This window comes from Panulirus ornatus, chromosome 73 (assembly GCF_036320965.1).
Source record: "Panulirus ornatus isolate Po-2019 chromosome 73, ASM3632096v1, whole genome shotgun sequence".
Lineage (NCBI taxonomy): Eukaryota > Metazoa > Arthropoda > Malacostraca > Decapoda > Palinuridae > Panulirus > Panulirus ornatus.
Window position 1 is genome coordinate 10883239 of NC_092296.1, and position 20459 is coordinate 10903697.

At 39.7% G+C, this 20459-nt stretch overlaps 1 protein-coding gene across 2 annotated transcripts in view; it reads left to right on the forward strand.

The window, feature by feature from the left end:
- The window catches only part of Eogt (EGF-domain O-GlcNAc transferase), an 82911-nt gene that overhangs the window by 58562 nt on the left and 3890 nt on the right, over positions 1–20459 (forward strand). For both annotated transcript variants that reach the window (XM_071660883.1, XM_071660884.1), the window contains 6 exons: positions 2135–2301; positions 6260–6357; positions 8958–9054; positions 11562–11641; positions 12097–12297; positions 12576–12709. In XM_071660883.1, the coding sequence (XP_071516984.1) occupies positions 2135–2301; positions 6260–6357; positions 8958–9054; positions 11562–11641; positions 12097–12297; positions 12576–12709 (777 nt within the window). The remainder of the gene's footprint in view (positions 1–2134; positions 2302–6259; positions 6358–8957; positions 9055–11561; positions 11642–12096; positions 12298–12575; positions 12710–20459) is intronic.

A 20459-nucleotide genomic window follows, 5' to 3' on the forward strand; every position in this document is an offset into this window, starting at 1 on the left:
CGGTGCAAGAGGTGAAAAAAAGGGCAAATGAGAGTTGGGGTGAGAGAGTATCATTAAATTTTAGGGAGAATAAAAAGATGTTCTGGAAGGAGGTAAATAAAGTGCGTAAGACAAGGGAGCAAATGGGAACTTCAGTGAAGGGCGCAAATGGGGAGGTGATAACAAGTAGTGGTGATGTGAGAAGGAGATGGAGTGAGTATTTTGAAGGTTTGTTGAATGTGTTTGATGATAGAGGGGCAGATATAGGGTGTTTTGGTCGAGGTGGTGTGCAAAGTGAGAGGGTTAGGGAAACTGATTTGGTGAACAGAGAAGAGGTAGTGAAAGCTTTGCAGAAGATGAAAGCCGGCAAGGCAGCAGGTTTGGATGGTATTGCAGTGGAATTTATTAAAAAAGGGGGTGACTGTATTGTTGACTGGTTGGTAAGGTTATTTAATGTATGTATGACTCATGGTGAGGTGCCTGAGGATTGGCGGAATGCGTGCATAGTGCCATTGTACAAAGGCAAAGGGGATAAGAGTGAGTGCTCAAATTACAGAGGTATAAGTTTGTTGAGTATTCCTGGTAAATTATATGGGAGGGTATTGATTGAGAGGGTGAAGGCATGTACAGAGCATCAGATTGGGGAAGAGCAGTGTGGTTTCAGAAGTGGTAGAGGATGTGTGGATCAGGTGTTTGCTTTGAAGAATGTATGTGAGAAATACTTAGAAAAGCAAATGGATTTGTATGTAGCATTTATGGATCTGGAGAAGGCATATGATAGAGTTGATAGAGATGCTCTGTGGAAGGTATTAAGAATATATCGTGTGGGAGGCAGGTTGTTAGAATCAGTGAAAAGTTTTTATCGAGGATGTAAGGCATGTGTACGTGTAGGAAGAGAGGAAAGTGATTGGTTCTCAGTGAATGTAGGTTTGCGGCAGGGGTGTGTGATGTCTCCATGGTTGTTTAATTTGTTTATGGATGGGGTTGTTAGGGAGGTAAATGCAAGAGTTTTGGAAAGAGGGTCAAGTATGAAGTCTGTTGGGGATGAGAGAGCTTGGGAAGTGAGTCAGTTGTTGTTCGCTGATGATACAGCGCTGGTGGCTGATTCGTGTGAGAAACTGCAGAAGCTGGTGACTGAGTTTGGTAAAGTGTGTGGAAGAAGAAAGTTAAGAGTAAATGTGAATAAGAGCAAGGTTATTAGGTACAGTAGGGTTGAGGGTCAAGTCAATTGGGAGGTGAGTTTGAATGGAGAAAAACTGGAGGAAGTGAAGTGTTTTAGATATCTGGGAGTGGATCTGGCAGCGGATGGAACCATGGAAGCGGAAGTGGATCATAGGGTGGGGGAGGGGGCGAAAATTCTGGGGGCCTTGAAGAATGTATGGAAGTCGAGAACATTATCTCGGAAAGCAAAAATGGGTATGTTTGAAGGAATAGTGGTTCCAACAATGGTGTATGGTTGCGAGGCGTGGGCTATGGATAGAGTTGTGCGCAGGAGGATGGATGTGCTGGAAATGAGATGTTTGAGGACAATGTGTGGTGTGAAGTGGTTTGATCGAGTGAGTAACGTAAGGGTAAGAGAGATGTGTGGAAATAAAAAGAGCGTGGTTGAGAGAGCAGAAGAGGGTGTTTTGAAGTGGTTTGGGCACATGGAGAGAATGAGTGAGGAAAGATTGACCAAGAGGATATATGTGTCGGAGGTGGAGGGAACGAGGAGAAGAGGGAGACCAAATTGGAGGTGGAAAGATGGAGTGAAAAAGATTTTGTGTGATCGGGGCCTGAACATGCAGGAGGGTGAAAGGAGGGCAAGAAATAGAGTGAATTGGAGCGATGTGGTATACCGGGGTTGACGTGCTGTCAGTGGATTGAATCAAGGCATGTGAAGCGTCTGGGGTAAACCATGGAAAGCTGTGTAGGTATGTATATTTGCGTGTGTGGACGTATGTATATACATGTGTATGGGGGGGGGTTGGGCCATTTCTTTCGTCTGTTTCCTTGCGCTACCTCGCAAACGCGGGAGACAGCGACAAACTATAATAATATAAATAATAATACATTTCATAAAGGTGTGTTGCACATGAATATTTAGTTATGGAAAAAATTGAAAATGAAAAATAAGCAAATTGCTTCAGGGAGTTCAAGAAATATTTCATTTCAGGTTAGATAAGAAACTTCTCAGGAAAAATTCTGACCAAATTAGTGCCCTTCAGTCATGGGGACCAGAGTTACAGCACTTTACAGAGCAGACAGAGAAGGTGGAACCAAGGGGAAGATTGTGTGACCAGTGGGTTGATACTCCAACCTACATCATGAAGATTGATGCTAGTAAGTACTGTTAATAAAGAAGATTATGCAGTATTTTTTTTCTCTGAACATCTCTGCTCTTGGATGTACTTAGCTTCCTTATTAATCTCAACAGAAAGCTAAAGTTTGGTGCAGAATTCAGCATGTTATTCATATTTTTTGATGTTTTTAGCTCTGGAATATAAAATTGTCAAGAATGAGTAATTGTTGGCGATAGATATACCATATGCTGTATGTTTTGTCTGTCTATGTTTCTACTTTATCATTTTATTCCCTTTTACTTGGGGTGGATAACATGCATATAGTTTTGGCTCCCTCAAGCTTATCCTTATCTTAATTATAGTATTTGTCCCTCTATGTGTCTACTTTACTTTATCATTTTATTTCCATTTACTTTGGGGTGGGTAATATGCATATAGTCTTAGTTCACTCATACTTATCCTCAGCTTAGTTACATTACAGTATTCTGAAGTGAGAGAAGCATTCACACTAACATTATCGATCTATACTTCTGACACCCATTCCCTCTGGGAACTCCTTCAAAAGGATGGCTATGGCAAAAGGGTCTTCAGAACTGATAAATTTCAGTACTGCTTCTTATCTTTCGGTGCCTCACCCTCAACAGGCCACTGGCATGGAGTAACTATGGTACAATGTTTCCAAAGGCTCCTACTTAATGTTCCTACCGACCACTGCCTATTGTGTCTACTTAAGCAGTAGGTTGGAATATAATTCCAACCTACTGCTTATACCTAAAGCTCCTGCCGAGTGTTTCTACCAACTTCTTAATGTTCCTACTTACTACTGCTGTCTGTTACTCCAACCATTTTGCCAAAAAGCAGGGCTAGGGTTAGCACATAGGGCCCACTGTAAGAAAATCGAGTTGTGCAAACTGAGTTGTGTTAGTTAAATGTTGTCAGATGTTATGTGTGACAAGGAGAGATGTTTGTGGAAAGAATGCTAGCAGTCCACATGTGAGTGGATATTTCAATATACCAGCTACTTCCTACTTATATATATGCTAATATATATGCTTAATTTTTCACTTTGCATACTGATTTATCAAGTGACACTATTCATTTTCAATTTTAGTTGCCTCACACACACACACACACACACACACACTCACACACACACACACACACACACTAAGGTTTTACAACTTTACATGAAAGACTGATACATGATTTTCATTGCACAAGCTTCTTGCACATTTACACTGAAATTCTTTTCACTTGCCAAGGGTTGAAGTGCAGCTTCAGTTTTTCTTCCTTGCATGACTTTATCACCTTTAGCTTCCCACCACTCTTCTTCATGAACTTCACCTGTAAGGAGCTAAACTTATTGTGAACTTTTGGTTTGCCATGCAGACTGATATAACATGAGAACTGCTTTTCTAAAAGAACCTTGTTTTCACTCTCATTTGCAACATCCTCTTCATGAGAACATCAAAGCAAAGTATTATATGCACACAGTAACTGAAACAGTTTCCATTCTGTTGCATTTTGAGTAGTACATTTCTGTTACTGCAGTTACTCACTTTATTCTCATAATCATGGATTGCCTTGTCCACAAAAGAATTAAGTGTGATCCACTCCCATTTATATTTCATACTGCTGGAGAATACCACTGTACATTCTCACATAAGAACTGCTTTTGTTTTAATGCTCTCAGTAGAAATTGCATGTATGTGATGAACTTTTTCTGATGTTGATTATGAAAATTGCAATATTCCTTTGCACCAGAAAAACTTATGCCTCTTCCCTGAAGATTGTGCAGAAATGGTTTGGATATATTTAGATGATGAATGAGGAAAGGATGACTAAGAGGTTATACATGTCAAAAGTGAAGGCAACAAGAAGGGGGAAAGCAAGGATGGGATGAAAGATACTTTAAGTTATTGGGCCCTGAACATGCTGGAGGGTGTAAGGCATGCATTAGATAGAGCAAACTTGAGGAATGATAAATATCTGTGGCGGGATGATGCTCTACAGGGTATATGAAATGGGCAAGAGAAACCACAGAAAGGTTTTTATGTATGTTGCTTCTGGTTTCTCTGCTTTACAAAAATAGCATGACAATGGATGTGTTCCTAGTGATACCTTTCTATGTGGAAAATGGCAAATAATTATGATAATACGGAAAATGGCAAACAATTATGATAGTACATATTTATGTATGCAAGGGTCTAAAAGAAAGGCAGGTCTCTTAATATGCTTGGGGAAGGAGGTTAAGGGAAATGAGTCAGCTCAGATGGCAGATTCTAGAGAGAAACTCGAGGAGTAGGTGGCAGAGAAAGGAAAAAGTTGCATAAATGTGAGCAAAACTAAGATGTCAAGGTTCAGCTGGGAAATGAGACAGGACTCTGTCAGTTTCAGTTTCAGTTGGGAGGACCAGGAAGAGGTAGAGAAAGTCAGGTGCCTTGGAGTGGAAATAGCAATGGATGGAAACATGGGATCTGAAGTAAGTCATGGTGTAGAAGAGAGGGCTAAGGATCTGGATGCATTAAAGAGCATTTGAAAGGAGAGGTCAGTGTCTGATAGGGCAAAGGATGTGTTGGTACAGTAGTCCCAGCATTGTTGTTTGGATGTAAATCTCCACCCGTGAGCAAAAAAAGACAGGAAGCAGGTCAACATGTGGAAATAAATTGCCTGATAAGAATATATGTTGTGAGTCAGGTTGATCATGTATGGAATAGCAGTATAAGAGTGGAGTTTTATTAAGAGGGCCAATCATGGTGTTCTGATATGGTTCTTATGTATAAAGAAGATGAGTAAAGGGTTGTTAGGTGTTAAGTGTGGGATGGAGAGATTTTAGGTTCATGGACAATGCCAGCAGCCCATACAGGTGAGACAGAAAGAGAAGACAACAACCTGGGCCAAAAGAGTGACATTTGACAGTCACTGTAGTGCTGGCTCACTGTGTATCCATCACTCACCTTCCTAATACCAAGGTAGTTAGTATCTGTAATATTCCTCCCTGGTCAGTGGTTACCTAACATAAACTACCTATCAGGGGAAGACTAAGGAGATGGAAGGGTAGAGTGAAGGAGGTTTTGGGTTTTGGAGCTGGAACATTCATGATGGTGATTGGTATACATTGGATAGAATGAGTTGGATGTTCTGTCAGCAGGTTGAACCAAGGCATATGAAGGAGTCATGGCACATCATGGAGTAGTATGTAGGACTTGGCTCTTGTTTATAGGCTAAGGTTTGGTACAATGTACTTGAAACTAAAGAGTTGATGTGTGCATATGAGGCTGTTATTCATTTCTTCCCAGTGGAACTTCACAAAGATGTTATTGGCAATTGGGTGTAAGAGGAATGTACAGTATTTCTTTCCATGTGTTCCCTCAAGGTGGACCAGTCTATTGCAGTCTATGTAGTTTATATATATTTTCATATTCCAGAGAAAAGAATGTATGCCACGATTCCATCCATTTGAATTGGGTGTTGTATTATGTTCCCTCATTACTAAATTTGATGACTATGTAAGTATCTATGCAGAAGACTGTATTGGTACAATGTACTTGAAACTAAAGAGTCGATGTGTGCATATGAGGCTGTTATTCATTTCTTCCCAGTGGAACTTCACAAAGATGTTATTGGCAATTGGGTGTAAGAGGAATGTACAGTATTTCTTTTCATGTGTTCCCTCAAGGTGGACCAGTCTATTGCAGTCTATGTAGTTTATATATATTTTCATATTCCAGAGAAAAGAATGTATGCCACGATTTCATCCATTTGAATTGGGTGTTGTATTATGTTCCCTCATTACTAAATTTGATGACTATGTAAGTATCTATGCAGAAGACTGTATTTTCCAAAAAGAATGTAGTCTTATAGTTTTTAACCTTACTAACTTAGGAAGTTGAAGTTGTAGTAAACGTCTAGATAAACTGTTTGTTGGCTGATGATGGGTTGGATATATTTCATATGAATTGATGTTATGTGTTCTTAACCATATCTATTTTCTGCAGATGTCAATATGTATCATCATTTCTGTGATTTCTTCAACCTCTATGCTGCTCAACATGTGAACAACACTGATGATTCTTCCTTTTCCCTGAATAATCAGGTTGGTTGAAGCTTGTGGATATTTGCCTTATTTTCCACTAAATGCTTTTCATTTTTTAAGACTTTTAGCTATTCTTCTGAATATTGAAAAATGCCTAATTCCTTAGGGGACTCATGTTACACTTTGGGTAAAGGCCACCATTGCAACCTTAAGTATCTTATACGAAGAAATAAAAGCAAATTGATAAAGTTAAGGATTGTGATCTCACCAACATTAACCGTACACTTTTTTAGTACACTAAGCAGTCACGAGGATAAGTCTTTTCCCATAGAGTCTTTCTTCCATCATTTCTCCACTTCAGTTTGATAGATTTTTATACAAACACTTTTTGTATAGTACATGAACTCATTTCTCTGTCATTTTGTACCTTAATATCAGTTTGAAGGTTGTTTCAGTAATACAACCTAAATATGGTTGTGTGAAAAAATCTCGAGAAATATGCATAATGCAAACTGAACATTATAAGTTTGTTGTCAATACAGAAAATGTAAAATTTATTGGTGAAGAGATATTTGATTGATTTGTTTGGAATGATGTCACATATGTCAAAGTAACATTAGTAAGTGACCAACTCAAAGAAAACTAAAAGCTGGGACCATATGGAATACCAGCTGTTTCCCTGAAGACAAAAATGTCTTTATCAGAAATGCTGATATTACTTTTAAGACAGTGCTTAGACAGTTGATATCAGAAATGCTGATATTCCTTTTAAGACAGTGCTTAGACACTTGATATTGGCAAAAGATAGCAAGTAAATTGAAAGCAAGAGTTGGGAATTTATTCCTCTTGGTTACTTTTCAGTTTTCTTCTTCAGGAGAATAATGATACCTTATGACACATACACAAGTTTTAAGAGAAAACTAAAGGATCAAGGAACTGGAGGCTGAGACTGCCTGTTTGGTCGTGAGGTTGAGACTGTTTGTTTGGTCTGTTACTTATGCTCTAACATAACTAATCACAGATCATTTCTTTTGCTGCTTTAGCCCAGGTGAAGCCTCATGTTGTGGTGTTAGTTTTTGTTTTTATGGCTGTATGGTGCTGCTTCACATGCTGTCCTTGTCTTCTTTTCTTCTCCTTGGTATGGAATCTTTGCATTCCTCTATCTTGGCAAGTGTTTGTCCTTGTCTACATGTGCCACCAGGACAATGGTGGTTTCTGACGTTATCTTTGTACTTACACAGGCTCACCTGTGAGCCCTTCTCAGTCCCACCAAAGTAATTCCACTCACAGTGGATGCATAGGATCTCATATACTGTACTGTTTTTTATGTTCCCTCTCATTTTCTTTGTCTTCCTGATGCCTCTTGTATTTATTCCTGATATGGTTGCTACATTTTTGAAACATCATTTGTACATTTGTGAGTTGCGCATAACCAAGCATCTCTTTTTCCTGATGGTATCCATGTAATTATACCATAAAAGGCTGGTTTCCCTGGGCAGAAATTGTGTTTAGTGATTTCTCAGTTTTGTGGTAGGCAAACACCAGCAATGGACTTGTCAGATAGTGACCCCTCCAGTTCCTTGATTCATCATTTTTGTGTATACCTGCCATGTTTCATTATTCTCCAGAAGAGGATTTTTCTAAACTGGTTGAAAAGAATAAATTCCTTGCTCTTGCCACATTTTACACTATGGCAGACACTTGAGTAGTGGAAGGTCACAAAATGTCTTTTGTCACCAGTACCCAAGAGGGGATCTTAGCGTTGGCAGAACAGTATAACCTAATATATAATGAAAGTCTTTGAAAGAGTGATTCAGAATCATTTAAGACACCTGATTAAAAACTGTCATAAGGAAAACCAGCATGGATTTGAACTAGGCAAATGTACACAGTCACTTTTCTTGAATTTCCAAAGTCATTTAGTAAGTGAAAAAAAAAAAGAAAGGTAAGATAAGAGGATGGAACAAGGAGTTTGTGACACTGGAAATTTGAATTATTAGCAAGTAAAACTGTCTGATGAAGAGGATGTATTAGATGTGCCACAAGAAGTGGTATTAGCTTTGATATTGTTTTTTATTAATGATATCAGACAAATAGGTAAATTGAAATAAGGAGTTTTGTAGATGACACCATTTTAAGTGAGATGAAAAGAATAGAGGAATACAAAGAGATGTGAAAATCTCAAGGGAGTTTGATGCATGATATTCTTAACAAAGTTCATTTAATGATGAATGATAAGATTGAGATATCTGGGGTTAACAGCAAAAGATTCTTTAAATGAACAATTTGGTAAATATAAAGTTAAGGAGTAATACATATACTTTAGGGAAATGTGTATACCTGCCTTTTGCTTGCCTGCAGGATTGGGATTGTAGCCTTACTTCTACAGACTATAGTGCAGTTGAAGGTGATATCTGTTTGCAAATAACCTTCCCAAGGGAAATGAAAATGGAATTGATAATCATAATGAGTGTAGAAAAAGGATTTATTTGTAATATTGATAATCATAATGAGTGTAGAAGAAGGATTTATTTTGTAATGTGGCCATGTTGCATTATTTGGAAATGCTTGTTTTGTCTCTCTTTAAGATTAACATACTTAGGGAGTTCTTGTACATTCTGATGGAGGTAGGTCTTGATCAATACATGGTATCTTTACAGATCCTGATTTGGGAGACACTGAAGTATCAATCCAACTTTGGTGTATCCTTCAGTGCTTTTACAAAGAACCCCTTGTGGGACCTCAATGATGTATCAGGTAACATTATTTTTTTATCCCTTTTCCCATTTTCTTATCCAAGTGAGTTAGTGTACATAATACATATGTACATACAGTATATGTATGTACATATACCACTGCATCTGGGCAAGTGGAATCAGTTCTGCTGATATTTTAGAAAATGTTATTTTTAACTTTAACAGATCTGACAAGATGATATATGGTAAGGGGTGGGTTCATCATGAATGGAATGGTAAGGTAATAATCACAATGTGAATAAGGTTATCTCTGAATGAGGGAGCTGACCATGGTCTGCTGAATGGATGAAAACCTAGAGAAGATGAGTATTTTGGATATTAGGCCCTAGACCATCACAAGGGTAGCATGGTATTTTAGGAATGATGTGCTGTCAGAGGGCTGAGCTCACACATACAAAGCAGTGAGAGTAAACCATGGAATAGGCTGTAAAGCTTTCCTGTAAATGGTAGGCTCTGGTTTCACCATACCTATACATGACAGATTGAGATTGGATATATGCATAGTAGATTGTTGTGTTTGTTTGTTCCTGATTGAACCTCACTGTGGCAGGTAACGCAGTTGGGCATAGAAAGAGAGAGACTGAAAAGATTTTTAGGTATGGGATCTTGAACATTCTGGAGTATAAGAGGTGATTGGGATGAAACTTGAGTGGAGCATTTTTTTTTGGTGGCTGACATGATATAAAGTTGTCTGGAATGTTTTGTAGAACTTGCTGTAGATGGCAGTCCTGTATTTGATGCTTCATATACAAAAGCTAGAGAGTGGATGTGAACAATTGAGGCCATTGTTTCTTTGTTCGTGGGCTACTTTACTCTTGTGGAAAATGAATAAGTAATGTATGAGTTAGAGGATGTGTGGATCAGGTGTTTGCTTTTAAGAATTTTTGTGAGAAATATTTAGTGATTCAGTTCATTCTGTCCCATGTTTACCTCCAATTGTCATGAGTATTCAAGCCCAGATATCTAAAAGCCTCCTTCACTTGATCCTTCTGTCTCGGTCTTCCCCTCCCACTTGACTCAGTGATCATCTTAGTCAGTTTTGCTTTGCTTGTAGGTTGGCCTTCTCAAATTTGATTGCACTTACATCCACACCTTTTTCTTTGACACTGTCATTCTTAATATGAACTGTCATTCTTGATGTGATTAACCTGCCAGCCACATGTCATCTTTAGCATTTAATTTTGAACACGTCTACCTCTTCCAGGTCTTTGCCTGCATGTAGTAACGCCATGAGTGTGAAGTCACTATCAGTAAGGCTGTTTCAACGTCATGGGACACCCAAAGGGGCCTGGTTTACACTTATAGCACAACTTTGAAGGTGCAGGAACCCTTTAGAAGGTGTCGTGGGGTTGCATAACTAAATGCTTGTGTATGAGCATTATTCTTAAGATGTTCACTTTATGCTTAACTTTGAAATTTATTTCATAATGAGTAGATATGGTTATTATTATTGTTATAAAACCCAGGACCCCTTTTCTGAGGCTGGTGTTGCTTAAAGGCTGCATGACAGTCATTAGGAGGGAATTATGAAATCTTTTGGAGTGGGAAGCTATTTAATGAGATTATATTCCTTTTCATCCATTGACAGTGATATATCCTTGCTGATGGCAATTTGTCTTTCACATTGTAATCTCAAGTTGGCGTAGGCTAGTAGCATGCAAGAAAAACATCAAACAGCGGACAAAATTATCATAATAAGCCTAGACTTATGCAGGTGTTCTGTGTTGAGTGAATTTCCTTCAGTCTTCTTGTAAGCTGGGGCAAGGTCTTTTTGTGTAGCATCCTCACATTTTGCAGTTTTTATGATTGGAAACATGGTATGGTTACTTTTGTAGAATTTCTTTTGGCAATGAGTTTTATGATATTCATCCTGGAATAGGGGAGAAAGAATACTACCCACACATCATTTGTATGCCATACAAGGCAACTATAAGGGGTAAGAGAAGGAGGTTGAAAATCTTCCCCTTTGGTGCTTTCCAAAAGAAGGAACAGAGGGATTCAAGTGATGAATTTTTTTCCTCACTCATGTGGGAAATAGGAAACATGTGTAACATGGGAAACAGTATTCAAGTATAAAAAGTAAAGAAAAAATATTTATATGATAAATGATCACCGTATCCCATGTTAGTAAGGTAGCACCACGAACTGACGAAGAAATGGATGTAAATCCATTCTCTAGCTGTCATTTATAATGCACTGAAACCACAGCTTCCTATCCACAACCAAGTCCCACAGACCTTTCCTTGGTCTACCCTGGATGCTTCACATGCTCTGGTTTAGTCCATTGACAGCACACTGAAACTAGTATACCATGTTGTTCCAGTTCACTCAATCCTGTGCATGCCTTTCACCATCCTGCATGTACATACCCCAGTTGCTCAAAAAAATATTACAATATTTTCATTTCCTAATCATAAGAATGATGATATAAAAGAAAGTATGATGAAAATATATTGGATGTTAGATAAATTGTTAAATGATGAAATAACATATTTTAATTTTTTCCAGGGAAGCGTGTATGCTTCAAGAATGTTGTGTTTCCTCTTCTCCCACGAATGATCTTCGGGCTGTACTACAATACTCCCATTGTATGAACATTCACCTCCTTTTTCTCGGTGAAGATAACCGATTACAAAAGGGTTATAGGTGTTTTTACTTTTGCGTGTGTGTGTGTGTGTGTGCATATTCCAGTATAAATAGTGCATGCATAACCCTGCCATATACTTCATTTGTGTTTCTTCATATTCCTTTCTTAAGACACCTGTGTTAAATCTTGTGCCCTCAATCAGTCTGTCATCTTTAAACATCAGGACTTCTTTTAGCTTATTTATGGACATGTTTTATCATTTCATCCACTTTTATTGTTTCCCTGTCTCAGTATTACATGTTTTATGTTTACTTAAGATCCTGTGTAAAGTTTATTGAGCTGTGTATGAATTTTTAAGCCAGTTCTGCAAAAATCATTAAATGTACAATATTGTATACCTTATGCATGCTATTTGAATCTTGAATAATTTTCTATAATATGCCCCTTTCCTTACAGATATGGGGATGTGAAAAAAGTGGGTTATTCCACGCTTTCTCCCGTCATATTCTCCACCGACTTGGTGTTCCACAGAGGACTATTGGCGATGGAAGAATACATGTTACTTTGCTTTCCCGAAACACCAAGTACCGTCGCATCCTTAATCAGGCTGAACTTATCAAGGCTCTGGAAAATGATAAAAATTTTATTGTGAGAAAGGTTTGTCACAGCCTCATTATTGGGATGATATCTTGTTACTTTATATTCTTTGATCAACATTTGTAGATTTTGATTAGACTTCTTTTCCCTATAACTTGAAACAGCAGTAAGCAAAGAGAGCTAAGGCAGGAAAGGTTTGCATACACTGAGAGAAAAAGATGATTTTGGTTCAGGTAGTATGAATATTGTGAAAATGATTTATTTAGAAACATTTTTGTTTCATGAATATGATATTGTTATTTTTAGATCAATGATGGATATATGATTCGTCTCACCAGGCTGAGTACAGTCACAGAGTAGACTTCAGGTTGCAGCTGAGGCAGGACCAGTGGACGGACATATTTATCGGAATGCACGGAGCTGGCCTTACACATCTTCTCTTTCTTCCGGACTGGGCTGTCATCTTTGAACTGTGAGTCTTCTTATATTCTTCTAGTTCTTTGATTGTAGTCAGTATGAATATTACCAGAATAAGCTATCTCTCACATGTGGATGACTCATTTAGGGCACATACACACACCTTACTCACTGAACTGTGTGTCATATATTCTCGGATTTGGTAAAATATTGTATTCTTTCTTATTTACCCAAATTCCATTAACTTTTTCTTGCTTAACAATATGATGTTTCATGCAAGACCATGATTATATGTACTGTTCCTTTGTCTCTGCACATTTCTGCAGTCATAGACATTTTCCTTGTTTCATGTCATATCAGAAGGACCCTTTAGGAAGGTCTTAGGTAACGTCAGGACTCTTTCATAAGAATTGATCATGGAGTAATACAAATGATAGCTAAAGAATATTTCAGAATCAGGATACATGTATGCTTTCACTTACACACTTAATTGGTGAGTTCACATATGCTCAGTACTGTACTTTACTTATAAGTAATTTTTGTACAGCTTTTTTTCCACCTTCATGTTTGTGCAAGACTTATCAATTTAATTGTTAAAGTAATACATTACTGGAGAACACTTAACTTGGTGTGAAATTTTTTTTAAAAATTTATTGAGGAAACACTTGCAACTGGCATATTCTCATATCTGCCACTGCCAAGATTTATTTATTATTTATTTTGCTTTGTCGCTGTCTCCCACATTAGCGAGGTAGCGCAAGGAAACAGACGAAAGAATGGCCCAACCCACCCACATACACATGTATATACATACACGTCCACACACGCAGATATACATACCTATACATCTCAATGTACACATACAGACATATACATATATACACATGTACATAATTCATACTGCCTGGCTTTATTTATTCCCATCGCCACCTCGCCAGACATGGAATAACAACCCCCTCCCCCCTCATGTGTGCGAGGTAGAGCTAGGAAAAGACAACAAAGGCCCCATTCATTCACACTCAGTCTCTAGCTGTCATGTAATAATGCACCGAAACCACAGCTCCCTTTCCACATCCAGGCCCCACACAACTTTCCATGGTTTACCCCAGACGCTTCACATGCCCTGGTTCAATCCATTGACAGCACGTCGACCCTGGTATACCACATCGTTCCAATTCACTCTATTTCTTGCAGGCCCCGATCACTCAAAATCTTTTTCACTCCATCTTTCCACCTCCAATTTGGTTTCCCACTTCTCCTTGTTCCCTCCACCTCTGACACATATATCCTCTTGGTCAATCTTTCCTCACTCATTCTCTCCATGTGACCAAACCATTTCAAAACACCCTCTTCAGCTCTCTCAACCACACTCTTTTTATTTCCACACATCTCTCTTACCCTATTATTACTTACTTGATCAAACCACCTCACACCACATATTGTCCTCAAACATCTCATTTCCAGCACATCCACCCTCCTGTGCACAACTCTATCCATAGCCCATGCCTCGCAACCATATAACATTGTTGGAACCACTATTCCTTCAAACATACCCATTTTTGCTTTCCGAGATAATATTCTCGACTTCCAAACATTCTTCAAAGCTCCAAGAATTTTCGCCCCCTCCCCACCCTATGATTCACTTCCACTTCCATGGTTCCATCCGATGCCAGATCCACTCCCAGATATCTAAAACACTTTACATTCTCCAATTTTTCTCCATTCAAACTTACCTCCCAATTGACTTGACCCTCAACCCTACTGTGCCTAATAACCTTGCTCTTATTCACATTTACTCTTAACTTTCTTCTTTCACACACTTTACCAAACTCAGTCACCAGCTTCTGCAGTTTCTCACATGAATCGGCCACCAGCGCTGTATCATCAGCGAACAACAACTGACTCACTTCCCAAGCCCTCTCATCCCCAACAGACTTCATACTTGCCCCTCTTTCCAAAACTCTTGCCTTCACCTCCCTAACAACCCCATCCATAAACAAATTAAACAACCATGGAGACATCACACACCCCTGCTGCAAACCTACATTCACTGAGAACCAATCACTTTCCTCTCCTTCCTACACGTACACATGCCTTACATCCTCGATAAAAACTTTTCACTGCTTCTAACAACTTGCCTCCCATGCCATATATTCTTAATACCTTCCACAGAGCATCTCTATCAACTGTTATCATATGCCTTCATCAGATCCATAAATGCTACATTTTTTTTTTTTTTTTTTTTTTTTTGCTTTGTCGCTGTCTCCCGCGTTTGCGAGGTAGCGCAAGGAAACAGACGAAAGAAATGGCCCAACCCACCCCCATACACATACCTTGATTCAATCCACTGACAGCACGTCAATCCCGGTATACCACATCGCTCCAATTCACTCTATTCTTTGCCCTCCTTTCACCCTCCTGCATGTTCAGGCCCCGATCACACAAAATCTTTTTCACTCCATCTTTCCACCTCCAATTTGGTCTCCCTCTTCTCCTCGTTCCCTCCACCTCCGACACATATATCCTCTTGGTCAATCTTTCCTCACTCATTCTATCCATGTGACCAAACCATTTCAAAACACCCTCTTCTGCTCTCTCAACCACACTCTTTTTATTTCCACACATCTCTCTTACCCTTACGTTACTTACTCGATCAAACCACCTCACACCACACATTGTCCTCAAACATCTCATTTCCAGCACATCCATCCTCCTGCGCACAACTCTATCCATAGTCCACGCCTCGCAACCATACAACATTGTTGGAACCACTATTCCTTCAAACATACCCATTTTTGCTCTCCGAGATAATGTTCTCGACTTCCACACATTCTTCAAGGCTCCCAGAATTTTCGCCCCCTCCCCCACCCTATGATCCACTTCCGCTTCCATGGTTCCATCAGCTGCCAGATACACTCCCAGATATCTAAAACACTTCACTTCCTCCAGTTTTTCTCCATTCAAACTCACCTCCCAGTTGACTTGACCCTCAACCCTACTGTACTTAATTACCTTACTCTTATTCACATTTACTCTTAACTTTCTTCTTTCACACACTTTACCAAACTCAGTCACCAGCTTCTGCAGTTTCTCACATGAATCAGCCACCAGCGCTGTATCATCAGCGAACAACAACTGACTCACTTCCCAAGCTCTCTCATCCCCAACAGACTTCATACTTGCCCCTCTTTCCAAAACTCTTGCATTCACCTCCCTAACAACCCCATCCATAAACAAATTAAACAACCATGGAGACATCACACACCCCTGCCGCAAACCTACATTCACTGAGAACCAATCACTTTCCTCTCTTCCTACACGTACACATGCCTTACATCCTCGATAAAAACTTTTCACTGCTTCTAACAACTTGCCTCCCACACCATATATTCTTAATACCTTCCACAGAGCATCTCTATCAACTCTATCATATGCCTTCTCCAGATCCATAAATGCTACATACAAATCCATTTGCTTTTCTAAGTATTTCTCACATACATTCTTCAAAGCAAACACCTGATCCACACATCCTCTACCACTTCTGAAACCACACTGCTCTTCCCCAATCTGATGCTCTGTACATGCCTTCACCCTCTCAATCAATACCCTCCCATATAATTTACCAGGAATACTCAACAAACTTATACCTCTGTAATTTGAGCACTCACTCTTATCCCCTTTGCCTTTGTACAATGGCACTATACACGCATTCTGCCAATCCTCAGGCACCTCACCATGAGTCATACATACATTAAATAACCTTACCAACCAGTCAACAATACAGTCACCCCCTTTTTTAATGAATTCCACTGCAATACCATCCAAACCTGTTGCCTTGCCGGCTTTCATCTTCCGCAAAGCTTTTACTACCTCTTCTCTGTTTAGCAACTCATTTTCCCTAACCCTCGCACTTTGTACACCACCTCGACCAAAACACCCTATATCTACCACTCTATCATCAAACACATTCAACAAACCTTCAAAATACTCACTCCATCTCCTTCTCACATCACCACTACTTGTTATCACCTCCCCATTTGCGCCCTTCACTGAAGTTCCCATTTGCTCCCTTGTCTTACGCACTTTATTTACCTCCTTCCAGAACATCTTTTTATTCTCCCTAAAATTTAATGATACTCTCTCACCCCAACTCTCATTTGCCCTTTTTTTCACCTCTTGCACCTCTCTCTTGACCTCCTGTCTCTTTCTTTTATATGTCTCCCACTCAGTATCATTTTTTCCCTGCAAAAATCGTCCAAATGCCTCTCTCTTCTCTTTCACTAATACTCTTACTTCATCCCACCACTCACTACCCTTTCTAATCAACCCACCTCCCACTCTTCTCATGCCACAAGCATCTTTTGTGCAATCCATCACTGCTTCCCTAAATACATCCCATTCCTCCCCCACTCCCCTTACTTCCATTGTTTTCACCTTTTTCCATTCTGTACTCAGTCACTCCTGGTACTTCCTCACACAAGTCTCCTTCCCAAGCTCACTTACTCTCACCACCCTCTTCACCCCAACATTCACTCTTCTTTTCTGAAAACCCGTACAAATCTTCACCTTAGCCTCCACAAGATAATGATCAGACATCCCTCCAGTTGCACCTCTCAGCACATTAACATCCAAAAGTCTCTCTTTCACGCGCCTGTCAATTAACACGTAATCCAATAACGCTCTCTGGCCATCTCTCCTACTTACATAAGTATACTTATGTATATCTCGCTTTTTAAACCAGGTATTCCCAATCATCAGTCCTTTTTCAGCACATAAATCTACAAGCTCTTCACCATTTCCATTTACAACACTGAACACCCCATGTATACCAATTATTCCCTCAACTGCCACATTACTCACCTTTGCATTCAAATCACCCAACACTATAACCCGGTCTCGTGCATCAAAACCACAAACACACTCATTCAGCTGCTCCCAAAACACTTGCCTCTCATGATCTTTCTTCTCATGCCCAGGTGCATATGCACCAATAATCACCCATCTCTCTCCATCAACTTTCAGTTTTACCTATATTAATCGAGAATTTACTTTCTTACATTCTATCACATACTTCCACAACTCCTGTTTCAGGAGTACTGCTACTCCTTCCCTTGCTCTTGTCCTCTCACTAACCCCTGACTTTGCTCCCAAGACATTCCCAAACCACTCTTCCCCTTTACCCTTGAGCTTCGTTTCACTCAGAGGCAAAACATCCAGGTTCCTTTCCTCAAACATACTACCTATCTCTCCTTTTTTCACATCTTGGTTACATCCACACACATTTAGGCACCCCAATCTGAGCCTTCGAGGAGGATGAGCACTCCCTGCGTGACTCCTTCTTCTGTTTTCCATTTTAGAAAGTTAAAAAAATACAAGGAGGGGAGGATTTCTGGCCCCCCGCTCCCGTCCCCTCTAGTCGCTTTCTATGACACACGAGGAATGCGTGGGAAGTATTCTTTCACCCCTATCCCCAGGGATAATATACATATATATATATACACATACACACACATACACACACACACGCACATATACACACACACACACATACATATATATACATACAAATCCATTTGCTTTTCTAAGTATTTCTCACATACATTCTTCAAAGCAAACACCTGATCCACACATCCTCTACCACTTCTGAAACCACACTGCTCTTCCCCAATCTGATGCTCTGTACATGCCTTCACCCTCTCAATCAATACCCTCCCATATGATTTACCAGGAATACTCAATACACTTATACCCCTGTAATTTGAGCACTCACTCTTATCCCCTTTGCCTTTGTACAATGGCACTTTGCAAGCATTTTGCCAATCCTCAGGCACCTCACCATGAATGATACAAATATTAAATAACCTTATCAACCAGTCAACAACACAGTCACCCCCTTTTTTAATAAATTCCACTGCAATACCATCCAAACCTGCTGCCTTGCCGGCTTTCATCTTCCGTAAAGCTTTTACTACCTCTTCTCTTTTTACCAAATCATTTTCCCTAACCCTCTCACTTTGCACACCACCTCGACCAAAACACCCTATATCTGCCACTCTATCATCAAACACATTCAACATACCTTCAAAATACTCACTGCATCTCCTCACATCACCACTACTTGTTATCACCTCCCCATTAGCCCCCTTCAATGAAGTTCCCATTTGCTCCCTTGTCTTATGCACTTTATTTACCTCCTTCCAAAACATCTTTTTATTCTCCCCAGAATTTAATGATACTCTCTCACCCTAACTCTCATTTGCCCTCTTTTTCACCTCTTGCACCTTTCTCTTGACCTCCTGCCTCTTTCTTTTATACATCTCCCACTCATTTGCGTTATTTCCCTGCAAAAATCGTCTAAGTGCCTCTCTCTTCTCTTTCACTAATAATCTTACTTCTTCATCCCACCACTCACTACCCTTTCTAATCAACCCACCTCCCACGCTTCTCATGCCACAAGCATCTTTTGCGCAAGCCATCACTGCTTCCCTAAATACATCCCATTCCTCCCCGACTCCCCTTACCTCCTTTGTTCTCACCTTTTTCCATTTTGTACTCAGTCTCTCCTGGTACTTCCTCACACAAGTCTCCTTCCCAAGCTCACTTACTCTCACCACTCTTTTCACCCCAACACTCTCTCTTCTGAAAACCCCTACAAATCTTCATCTTTGCCTCCACAAGATAATGATCAGACAGTCCTCCAGCTGCACCTCTCAGCACATTAACATCTTCAAAAGTCTCTCTTTCATGCGCCTATCAATTAACACGTAATCCAATAACGCTCTCTGGCCATCTCTCCGACTTACATACGTATACTTATGTATATCTCGCTTTTTAAACCATGTATTCCCAATCACCAGTCCTTTTTCAGCACATAAATCTACAAGCTCTTCACCATTTCCATTTACAACACTGAACACCCCATGTATACCAATTATTCCCTCATCTGCCACATTACTCACCTTTTCATTCAAATCACCCATCACTATAACCCGGTCTTGTGCATCAAAACCACAAACACTCTCATTCAGCTGCTCCCAAAACACTTGCCTCTCATGATCTTTCTTCTTCTGTTTCCCCTTTTAGAAAGTTAAAATACAAGGAGGGGAGGGTTTCTGGACCCCCGCTCCCGTCCCCTTTATGTAATTGCTCCCTCTTGGTTAGAACAGTCATATGTGCAATATGATATTTCATCAGGTTATGTAACCAGACAAGAGGTATTTTCTTGACCATATTCTGTATACTCACATCACTTATGAGCAAATGAGGCTGTTGTTGTTCTTTTCCTAACACTACTTTACTAACCTGGAAAACAGCAAACAGTTAAGGAATAAAGTTCTGCAACAAGCTAACCCTATCACCATGGCATAATCTTGTCATAGGTAGATGGAATTGAAAGATACTGAACTATTGGCAATATTAAAGTAGTGAAAAAGCCACCAGTAAATGTGGTTTGTAAGAAACAAGATTCTGGAGTATGGATTGATATTTCTCCATGAGTGGAACCTCAGTTCAGAATCTCCTCTTCCTCCTTGTCACTCTCTCTGTCTGTATCTCTGATGCCCATGCCCTTTGGGAACCCCCCCAAGGGTATAGTCATGGCAAAAGAGTCTCCATAACTGGTGAACTCCTGTGCCACTTCTTTAGTGCCTCACCATTAACAGGCCATTAGCAGAGGCCAACTCTAGCACAGTGTTTATAGAGGTTCCTACCAAATGTTCCTATCAACTACTTTTACTTAACTTTCCCATTGACTACTTCTACCCAATGCTCCCACCTAATGTTTCTATCAACTACTACCTAATGCT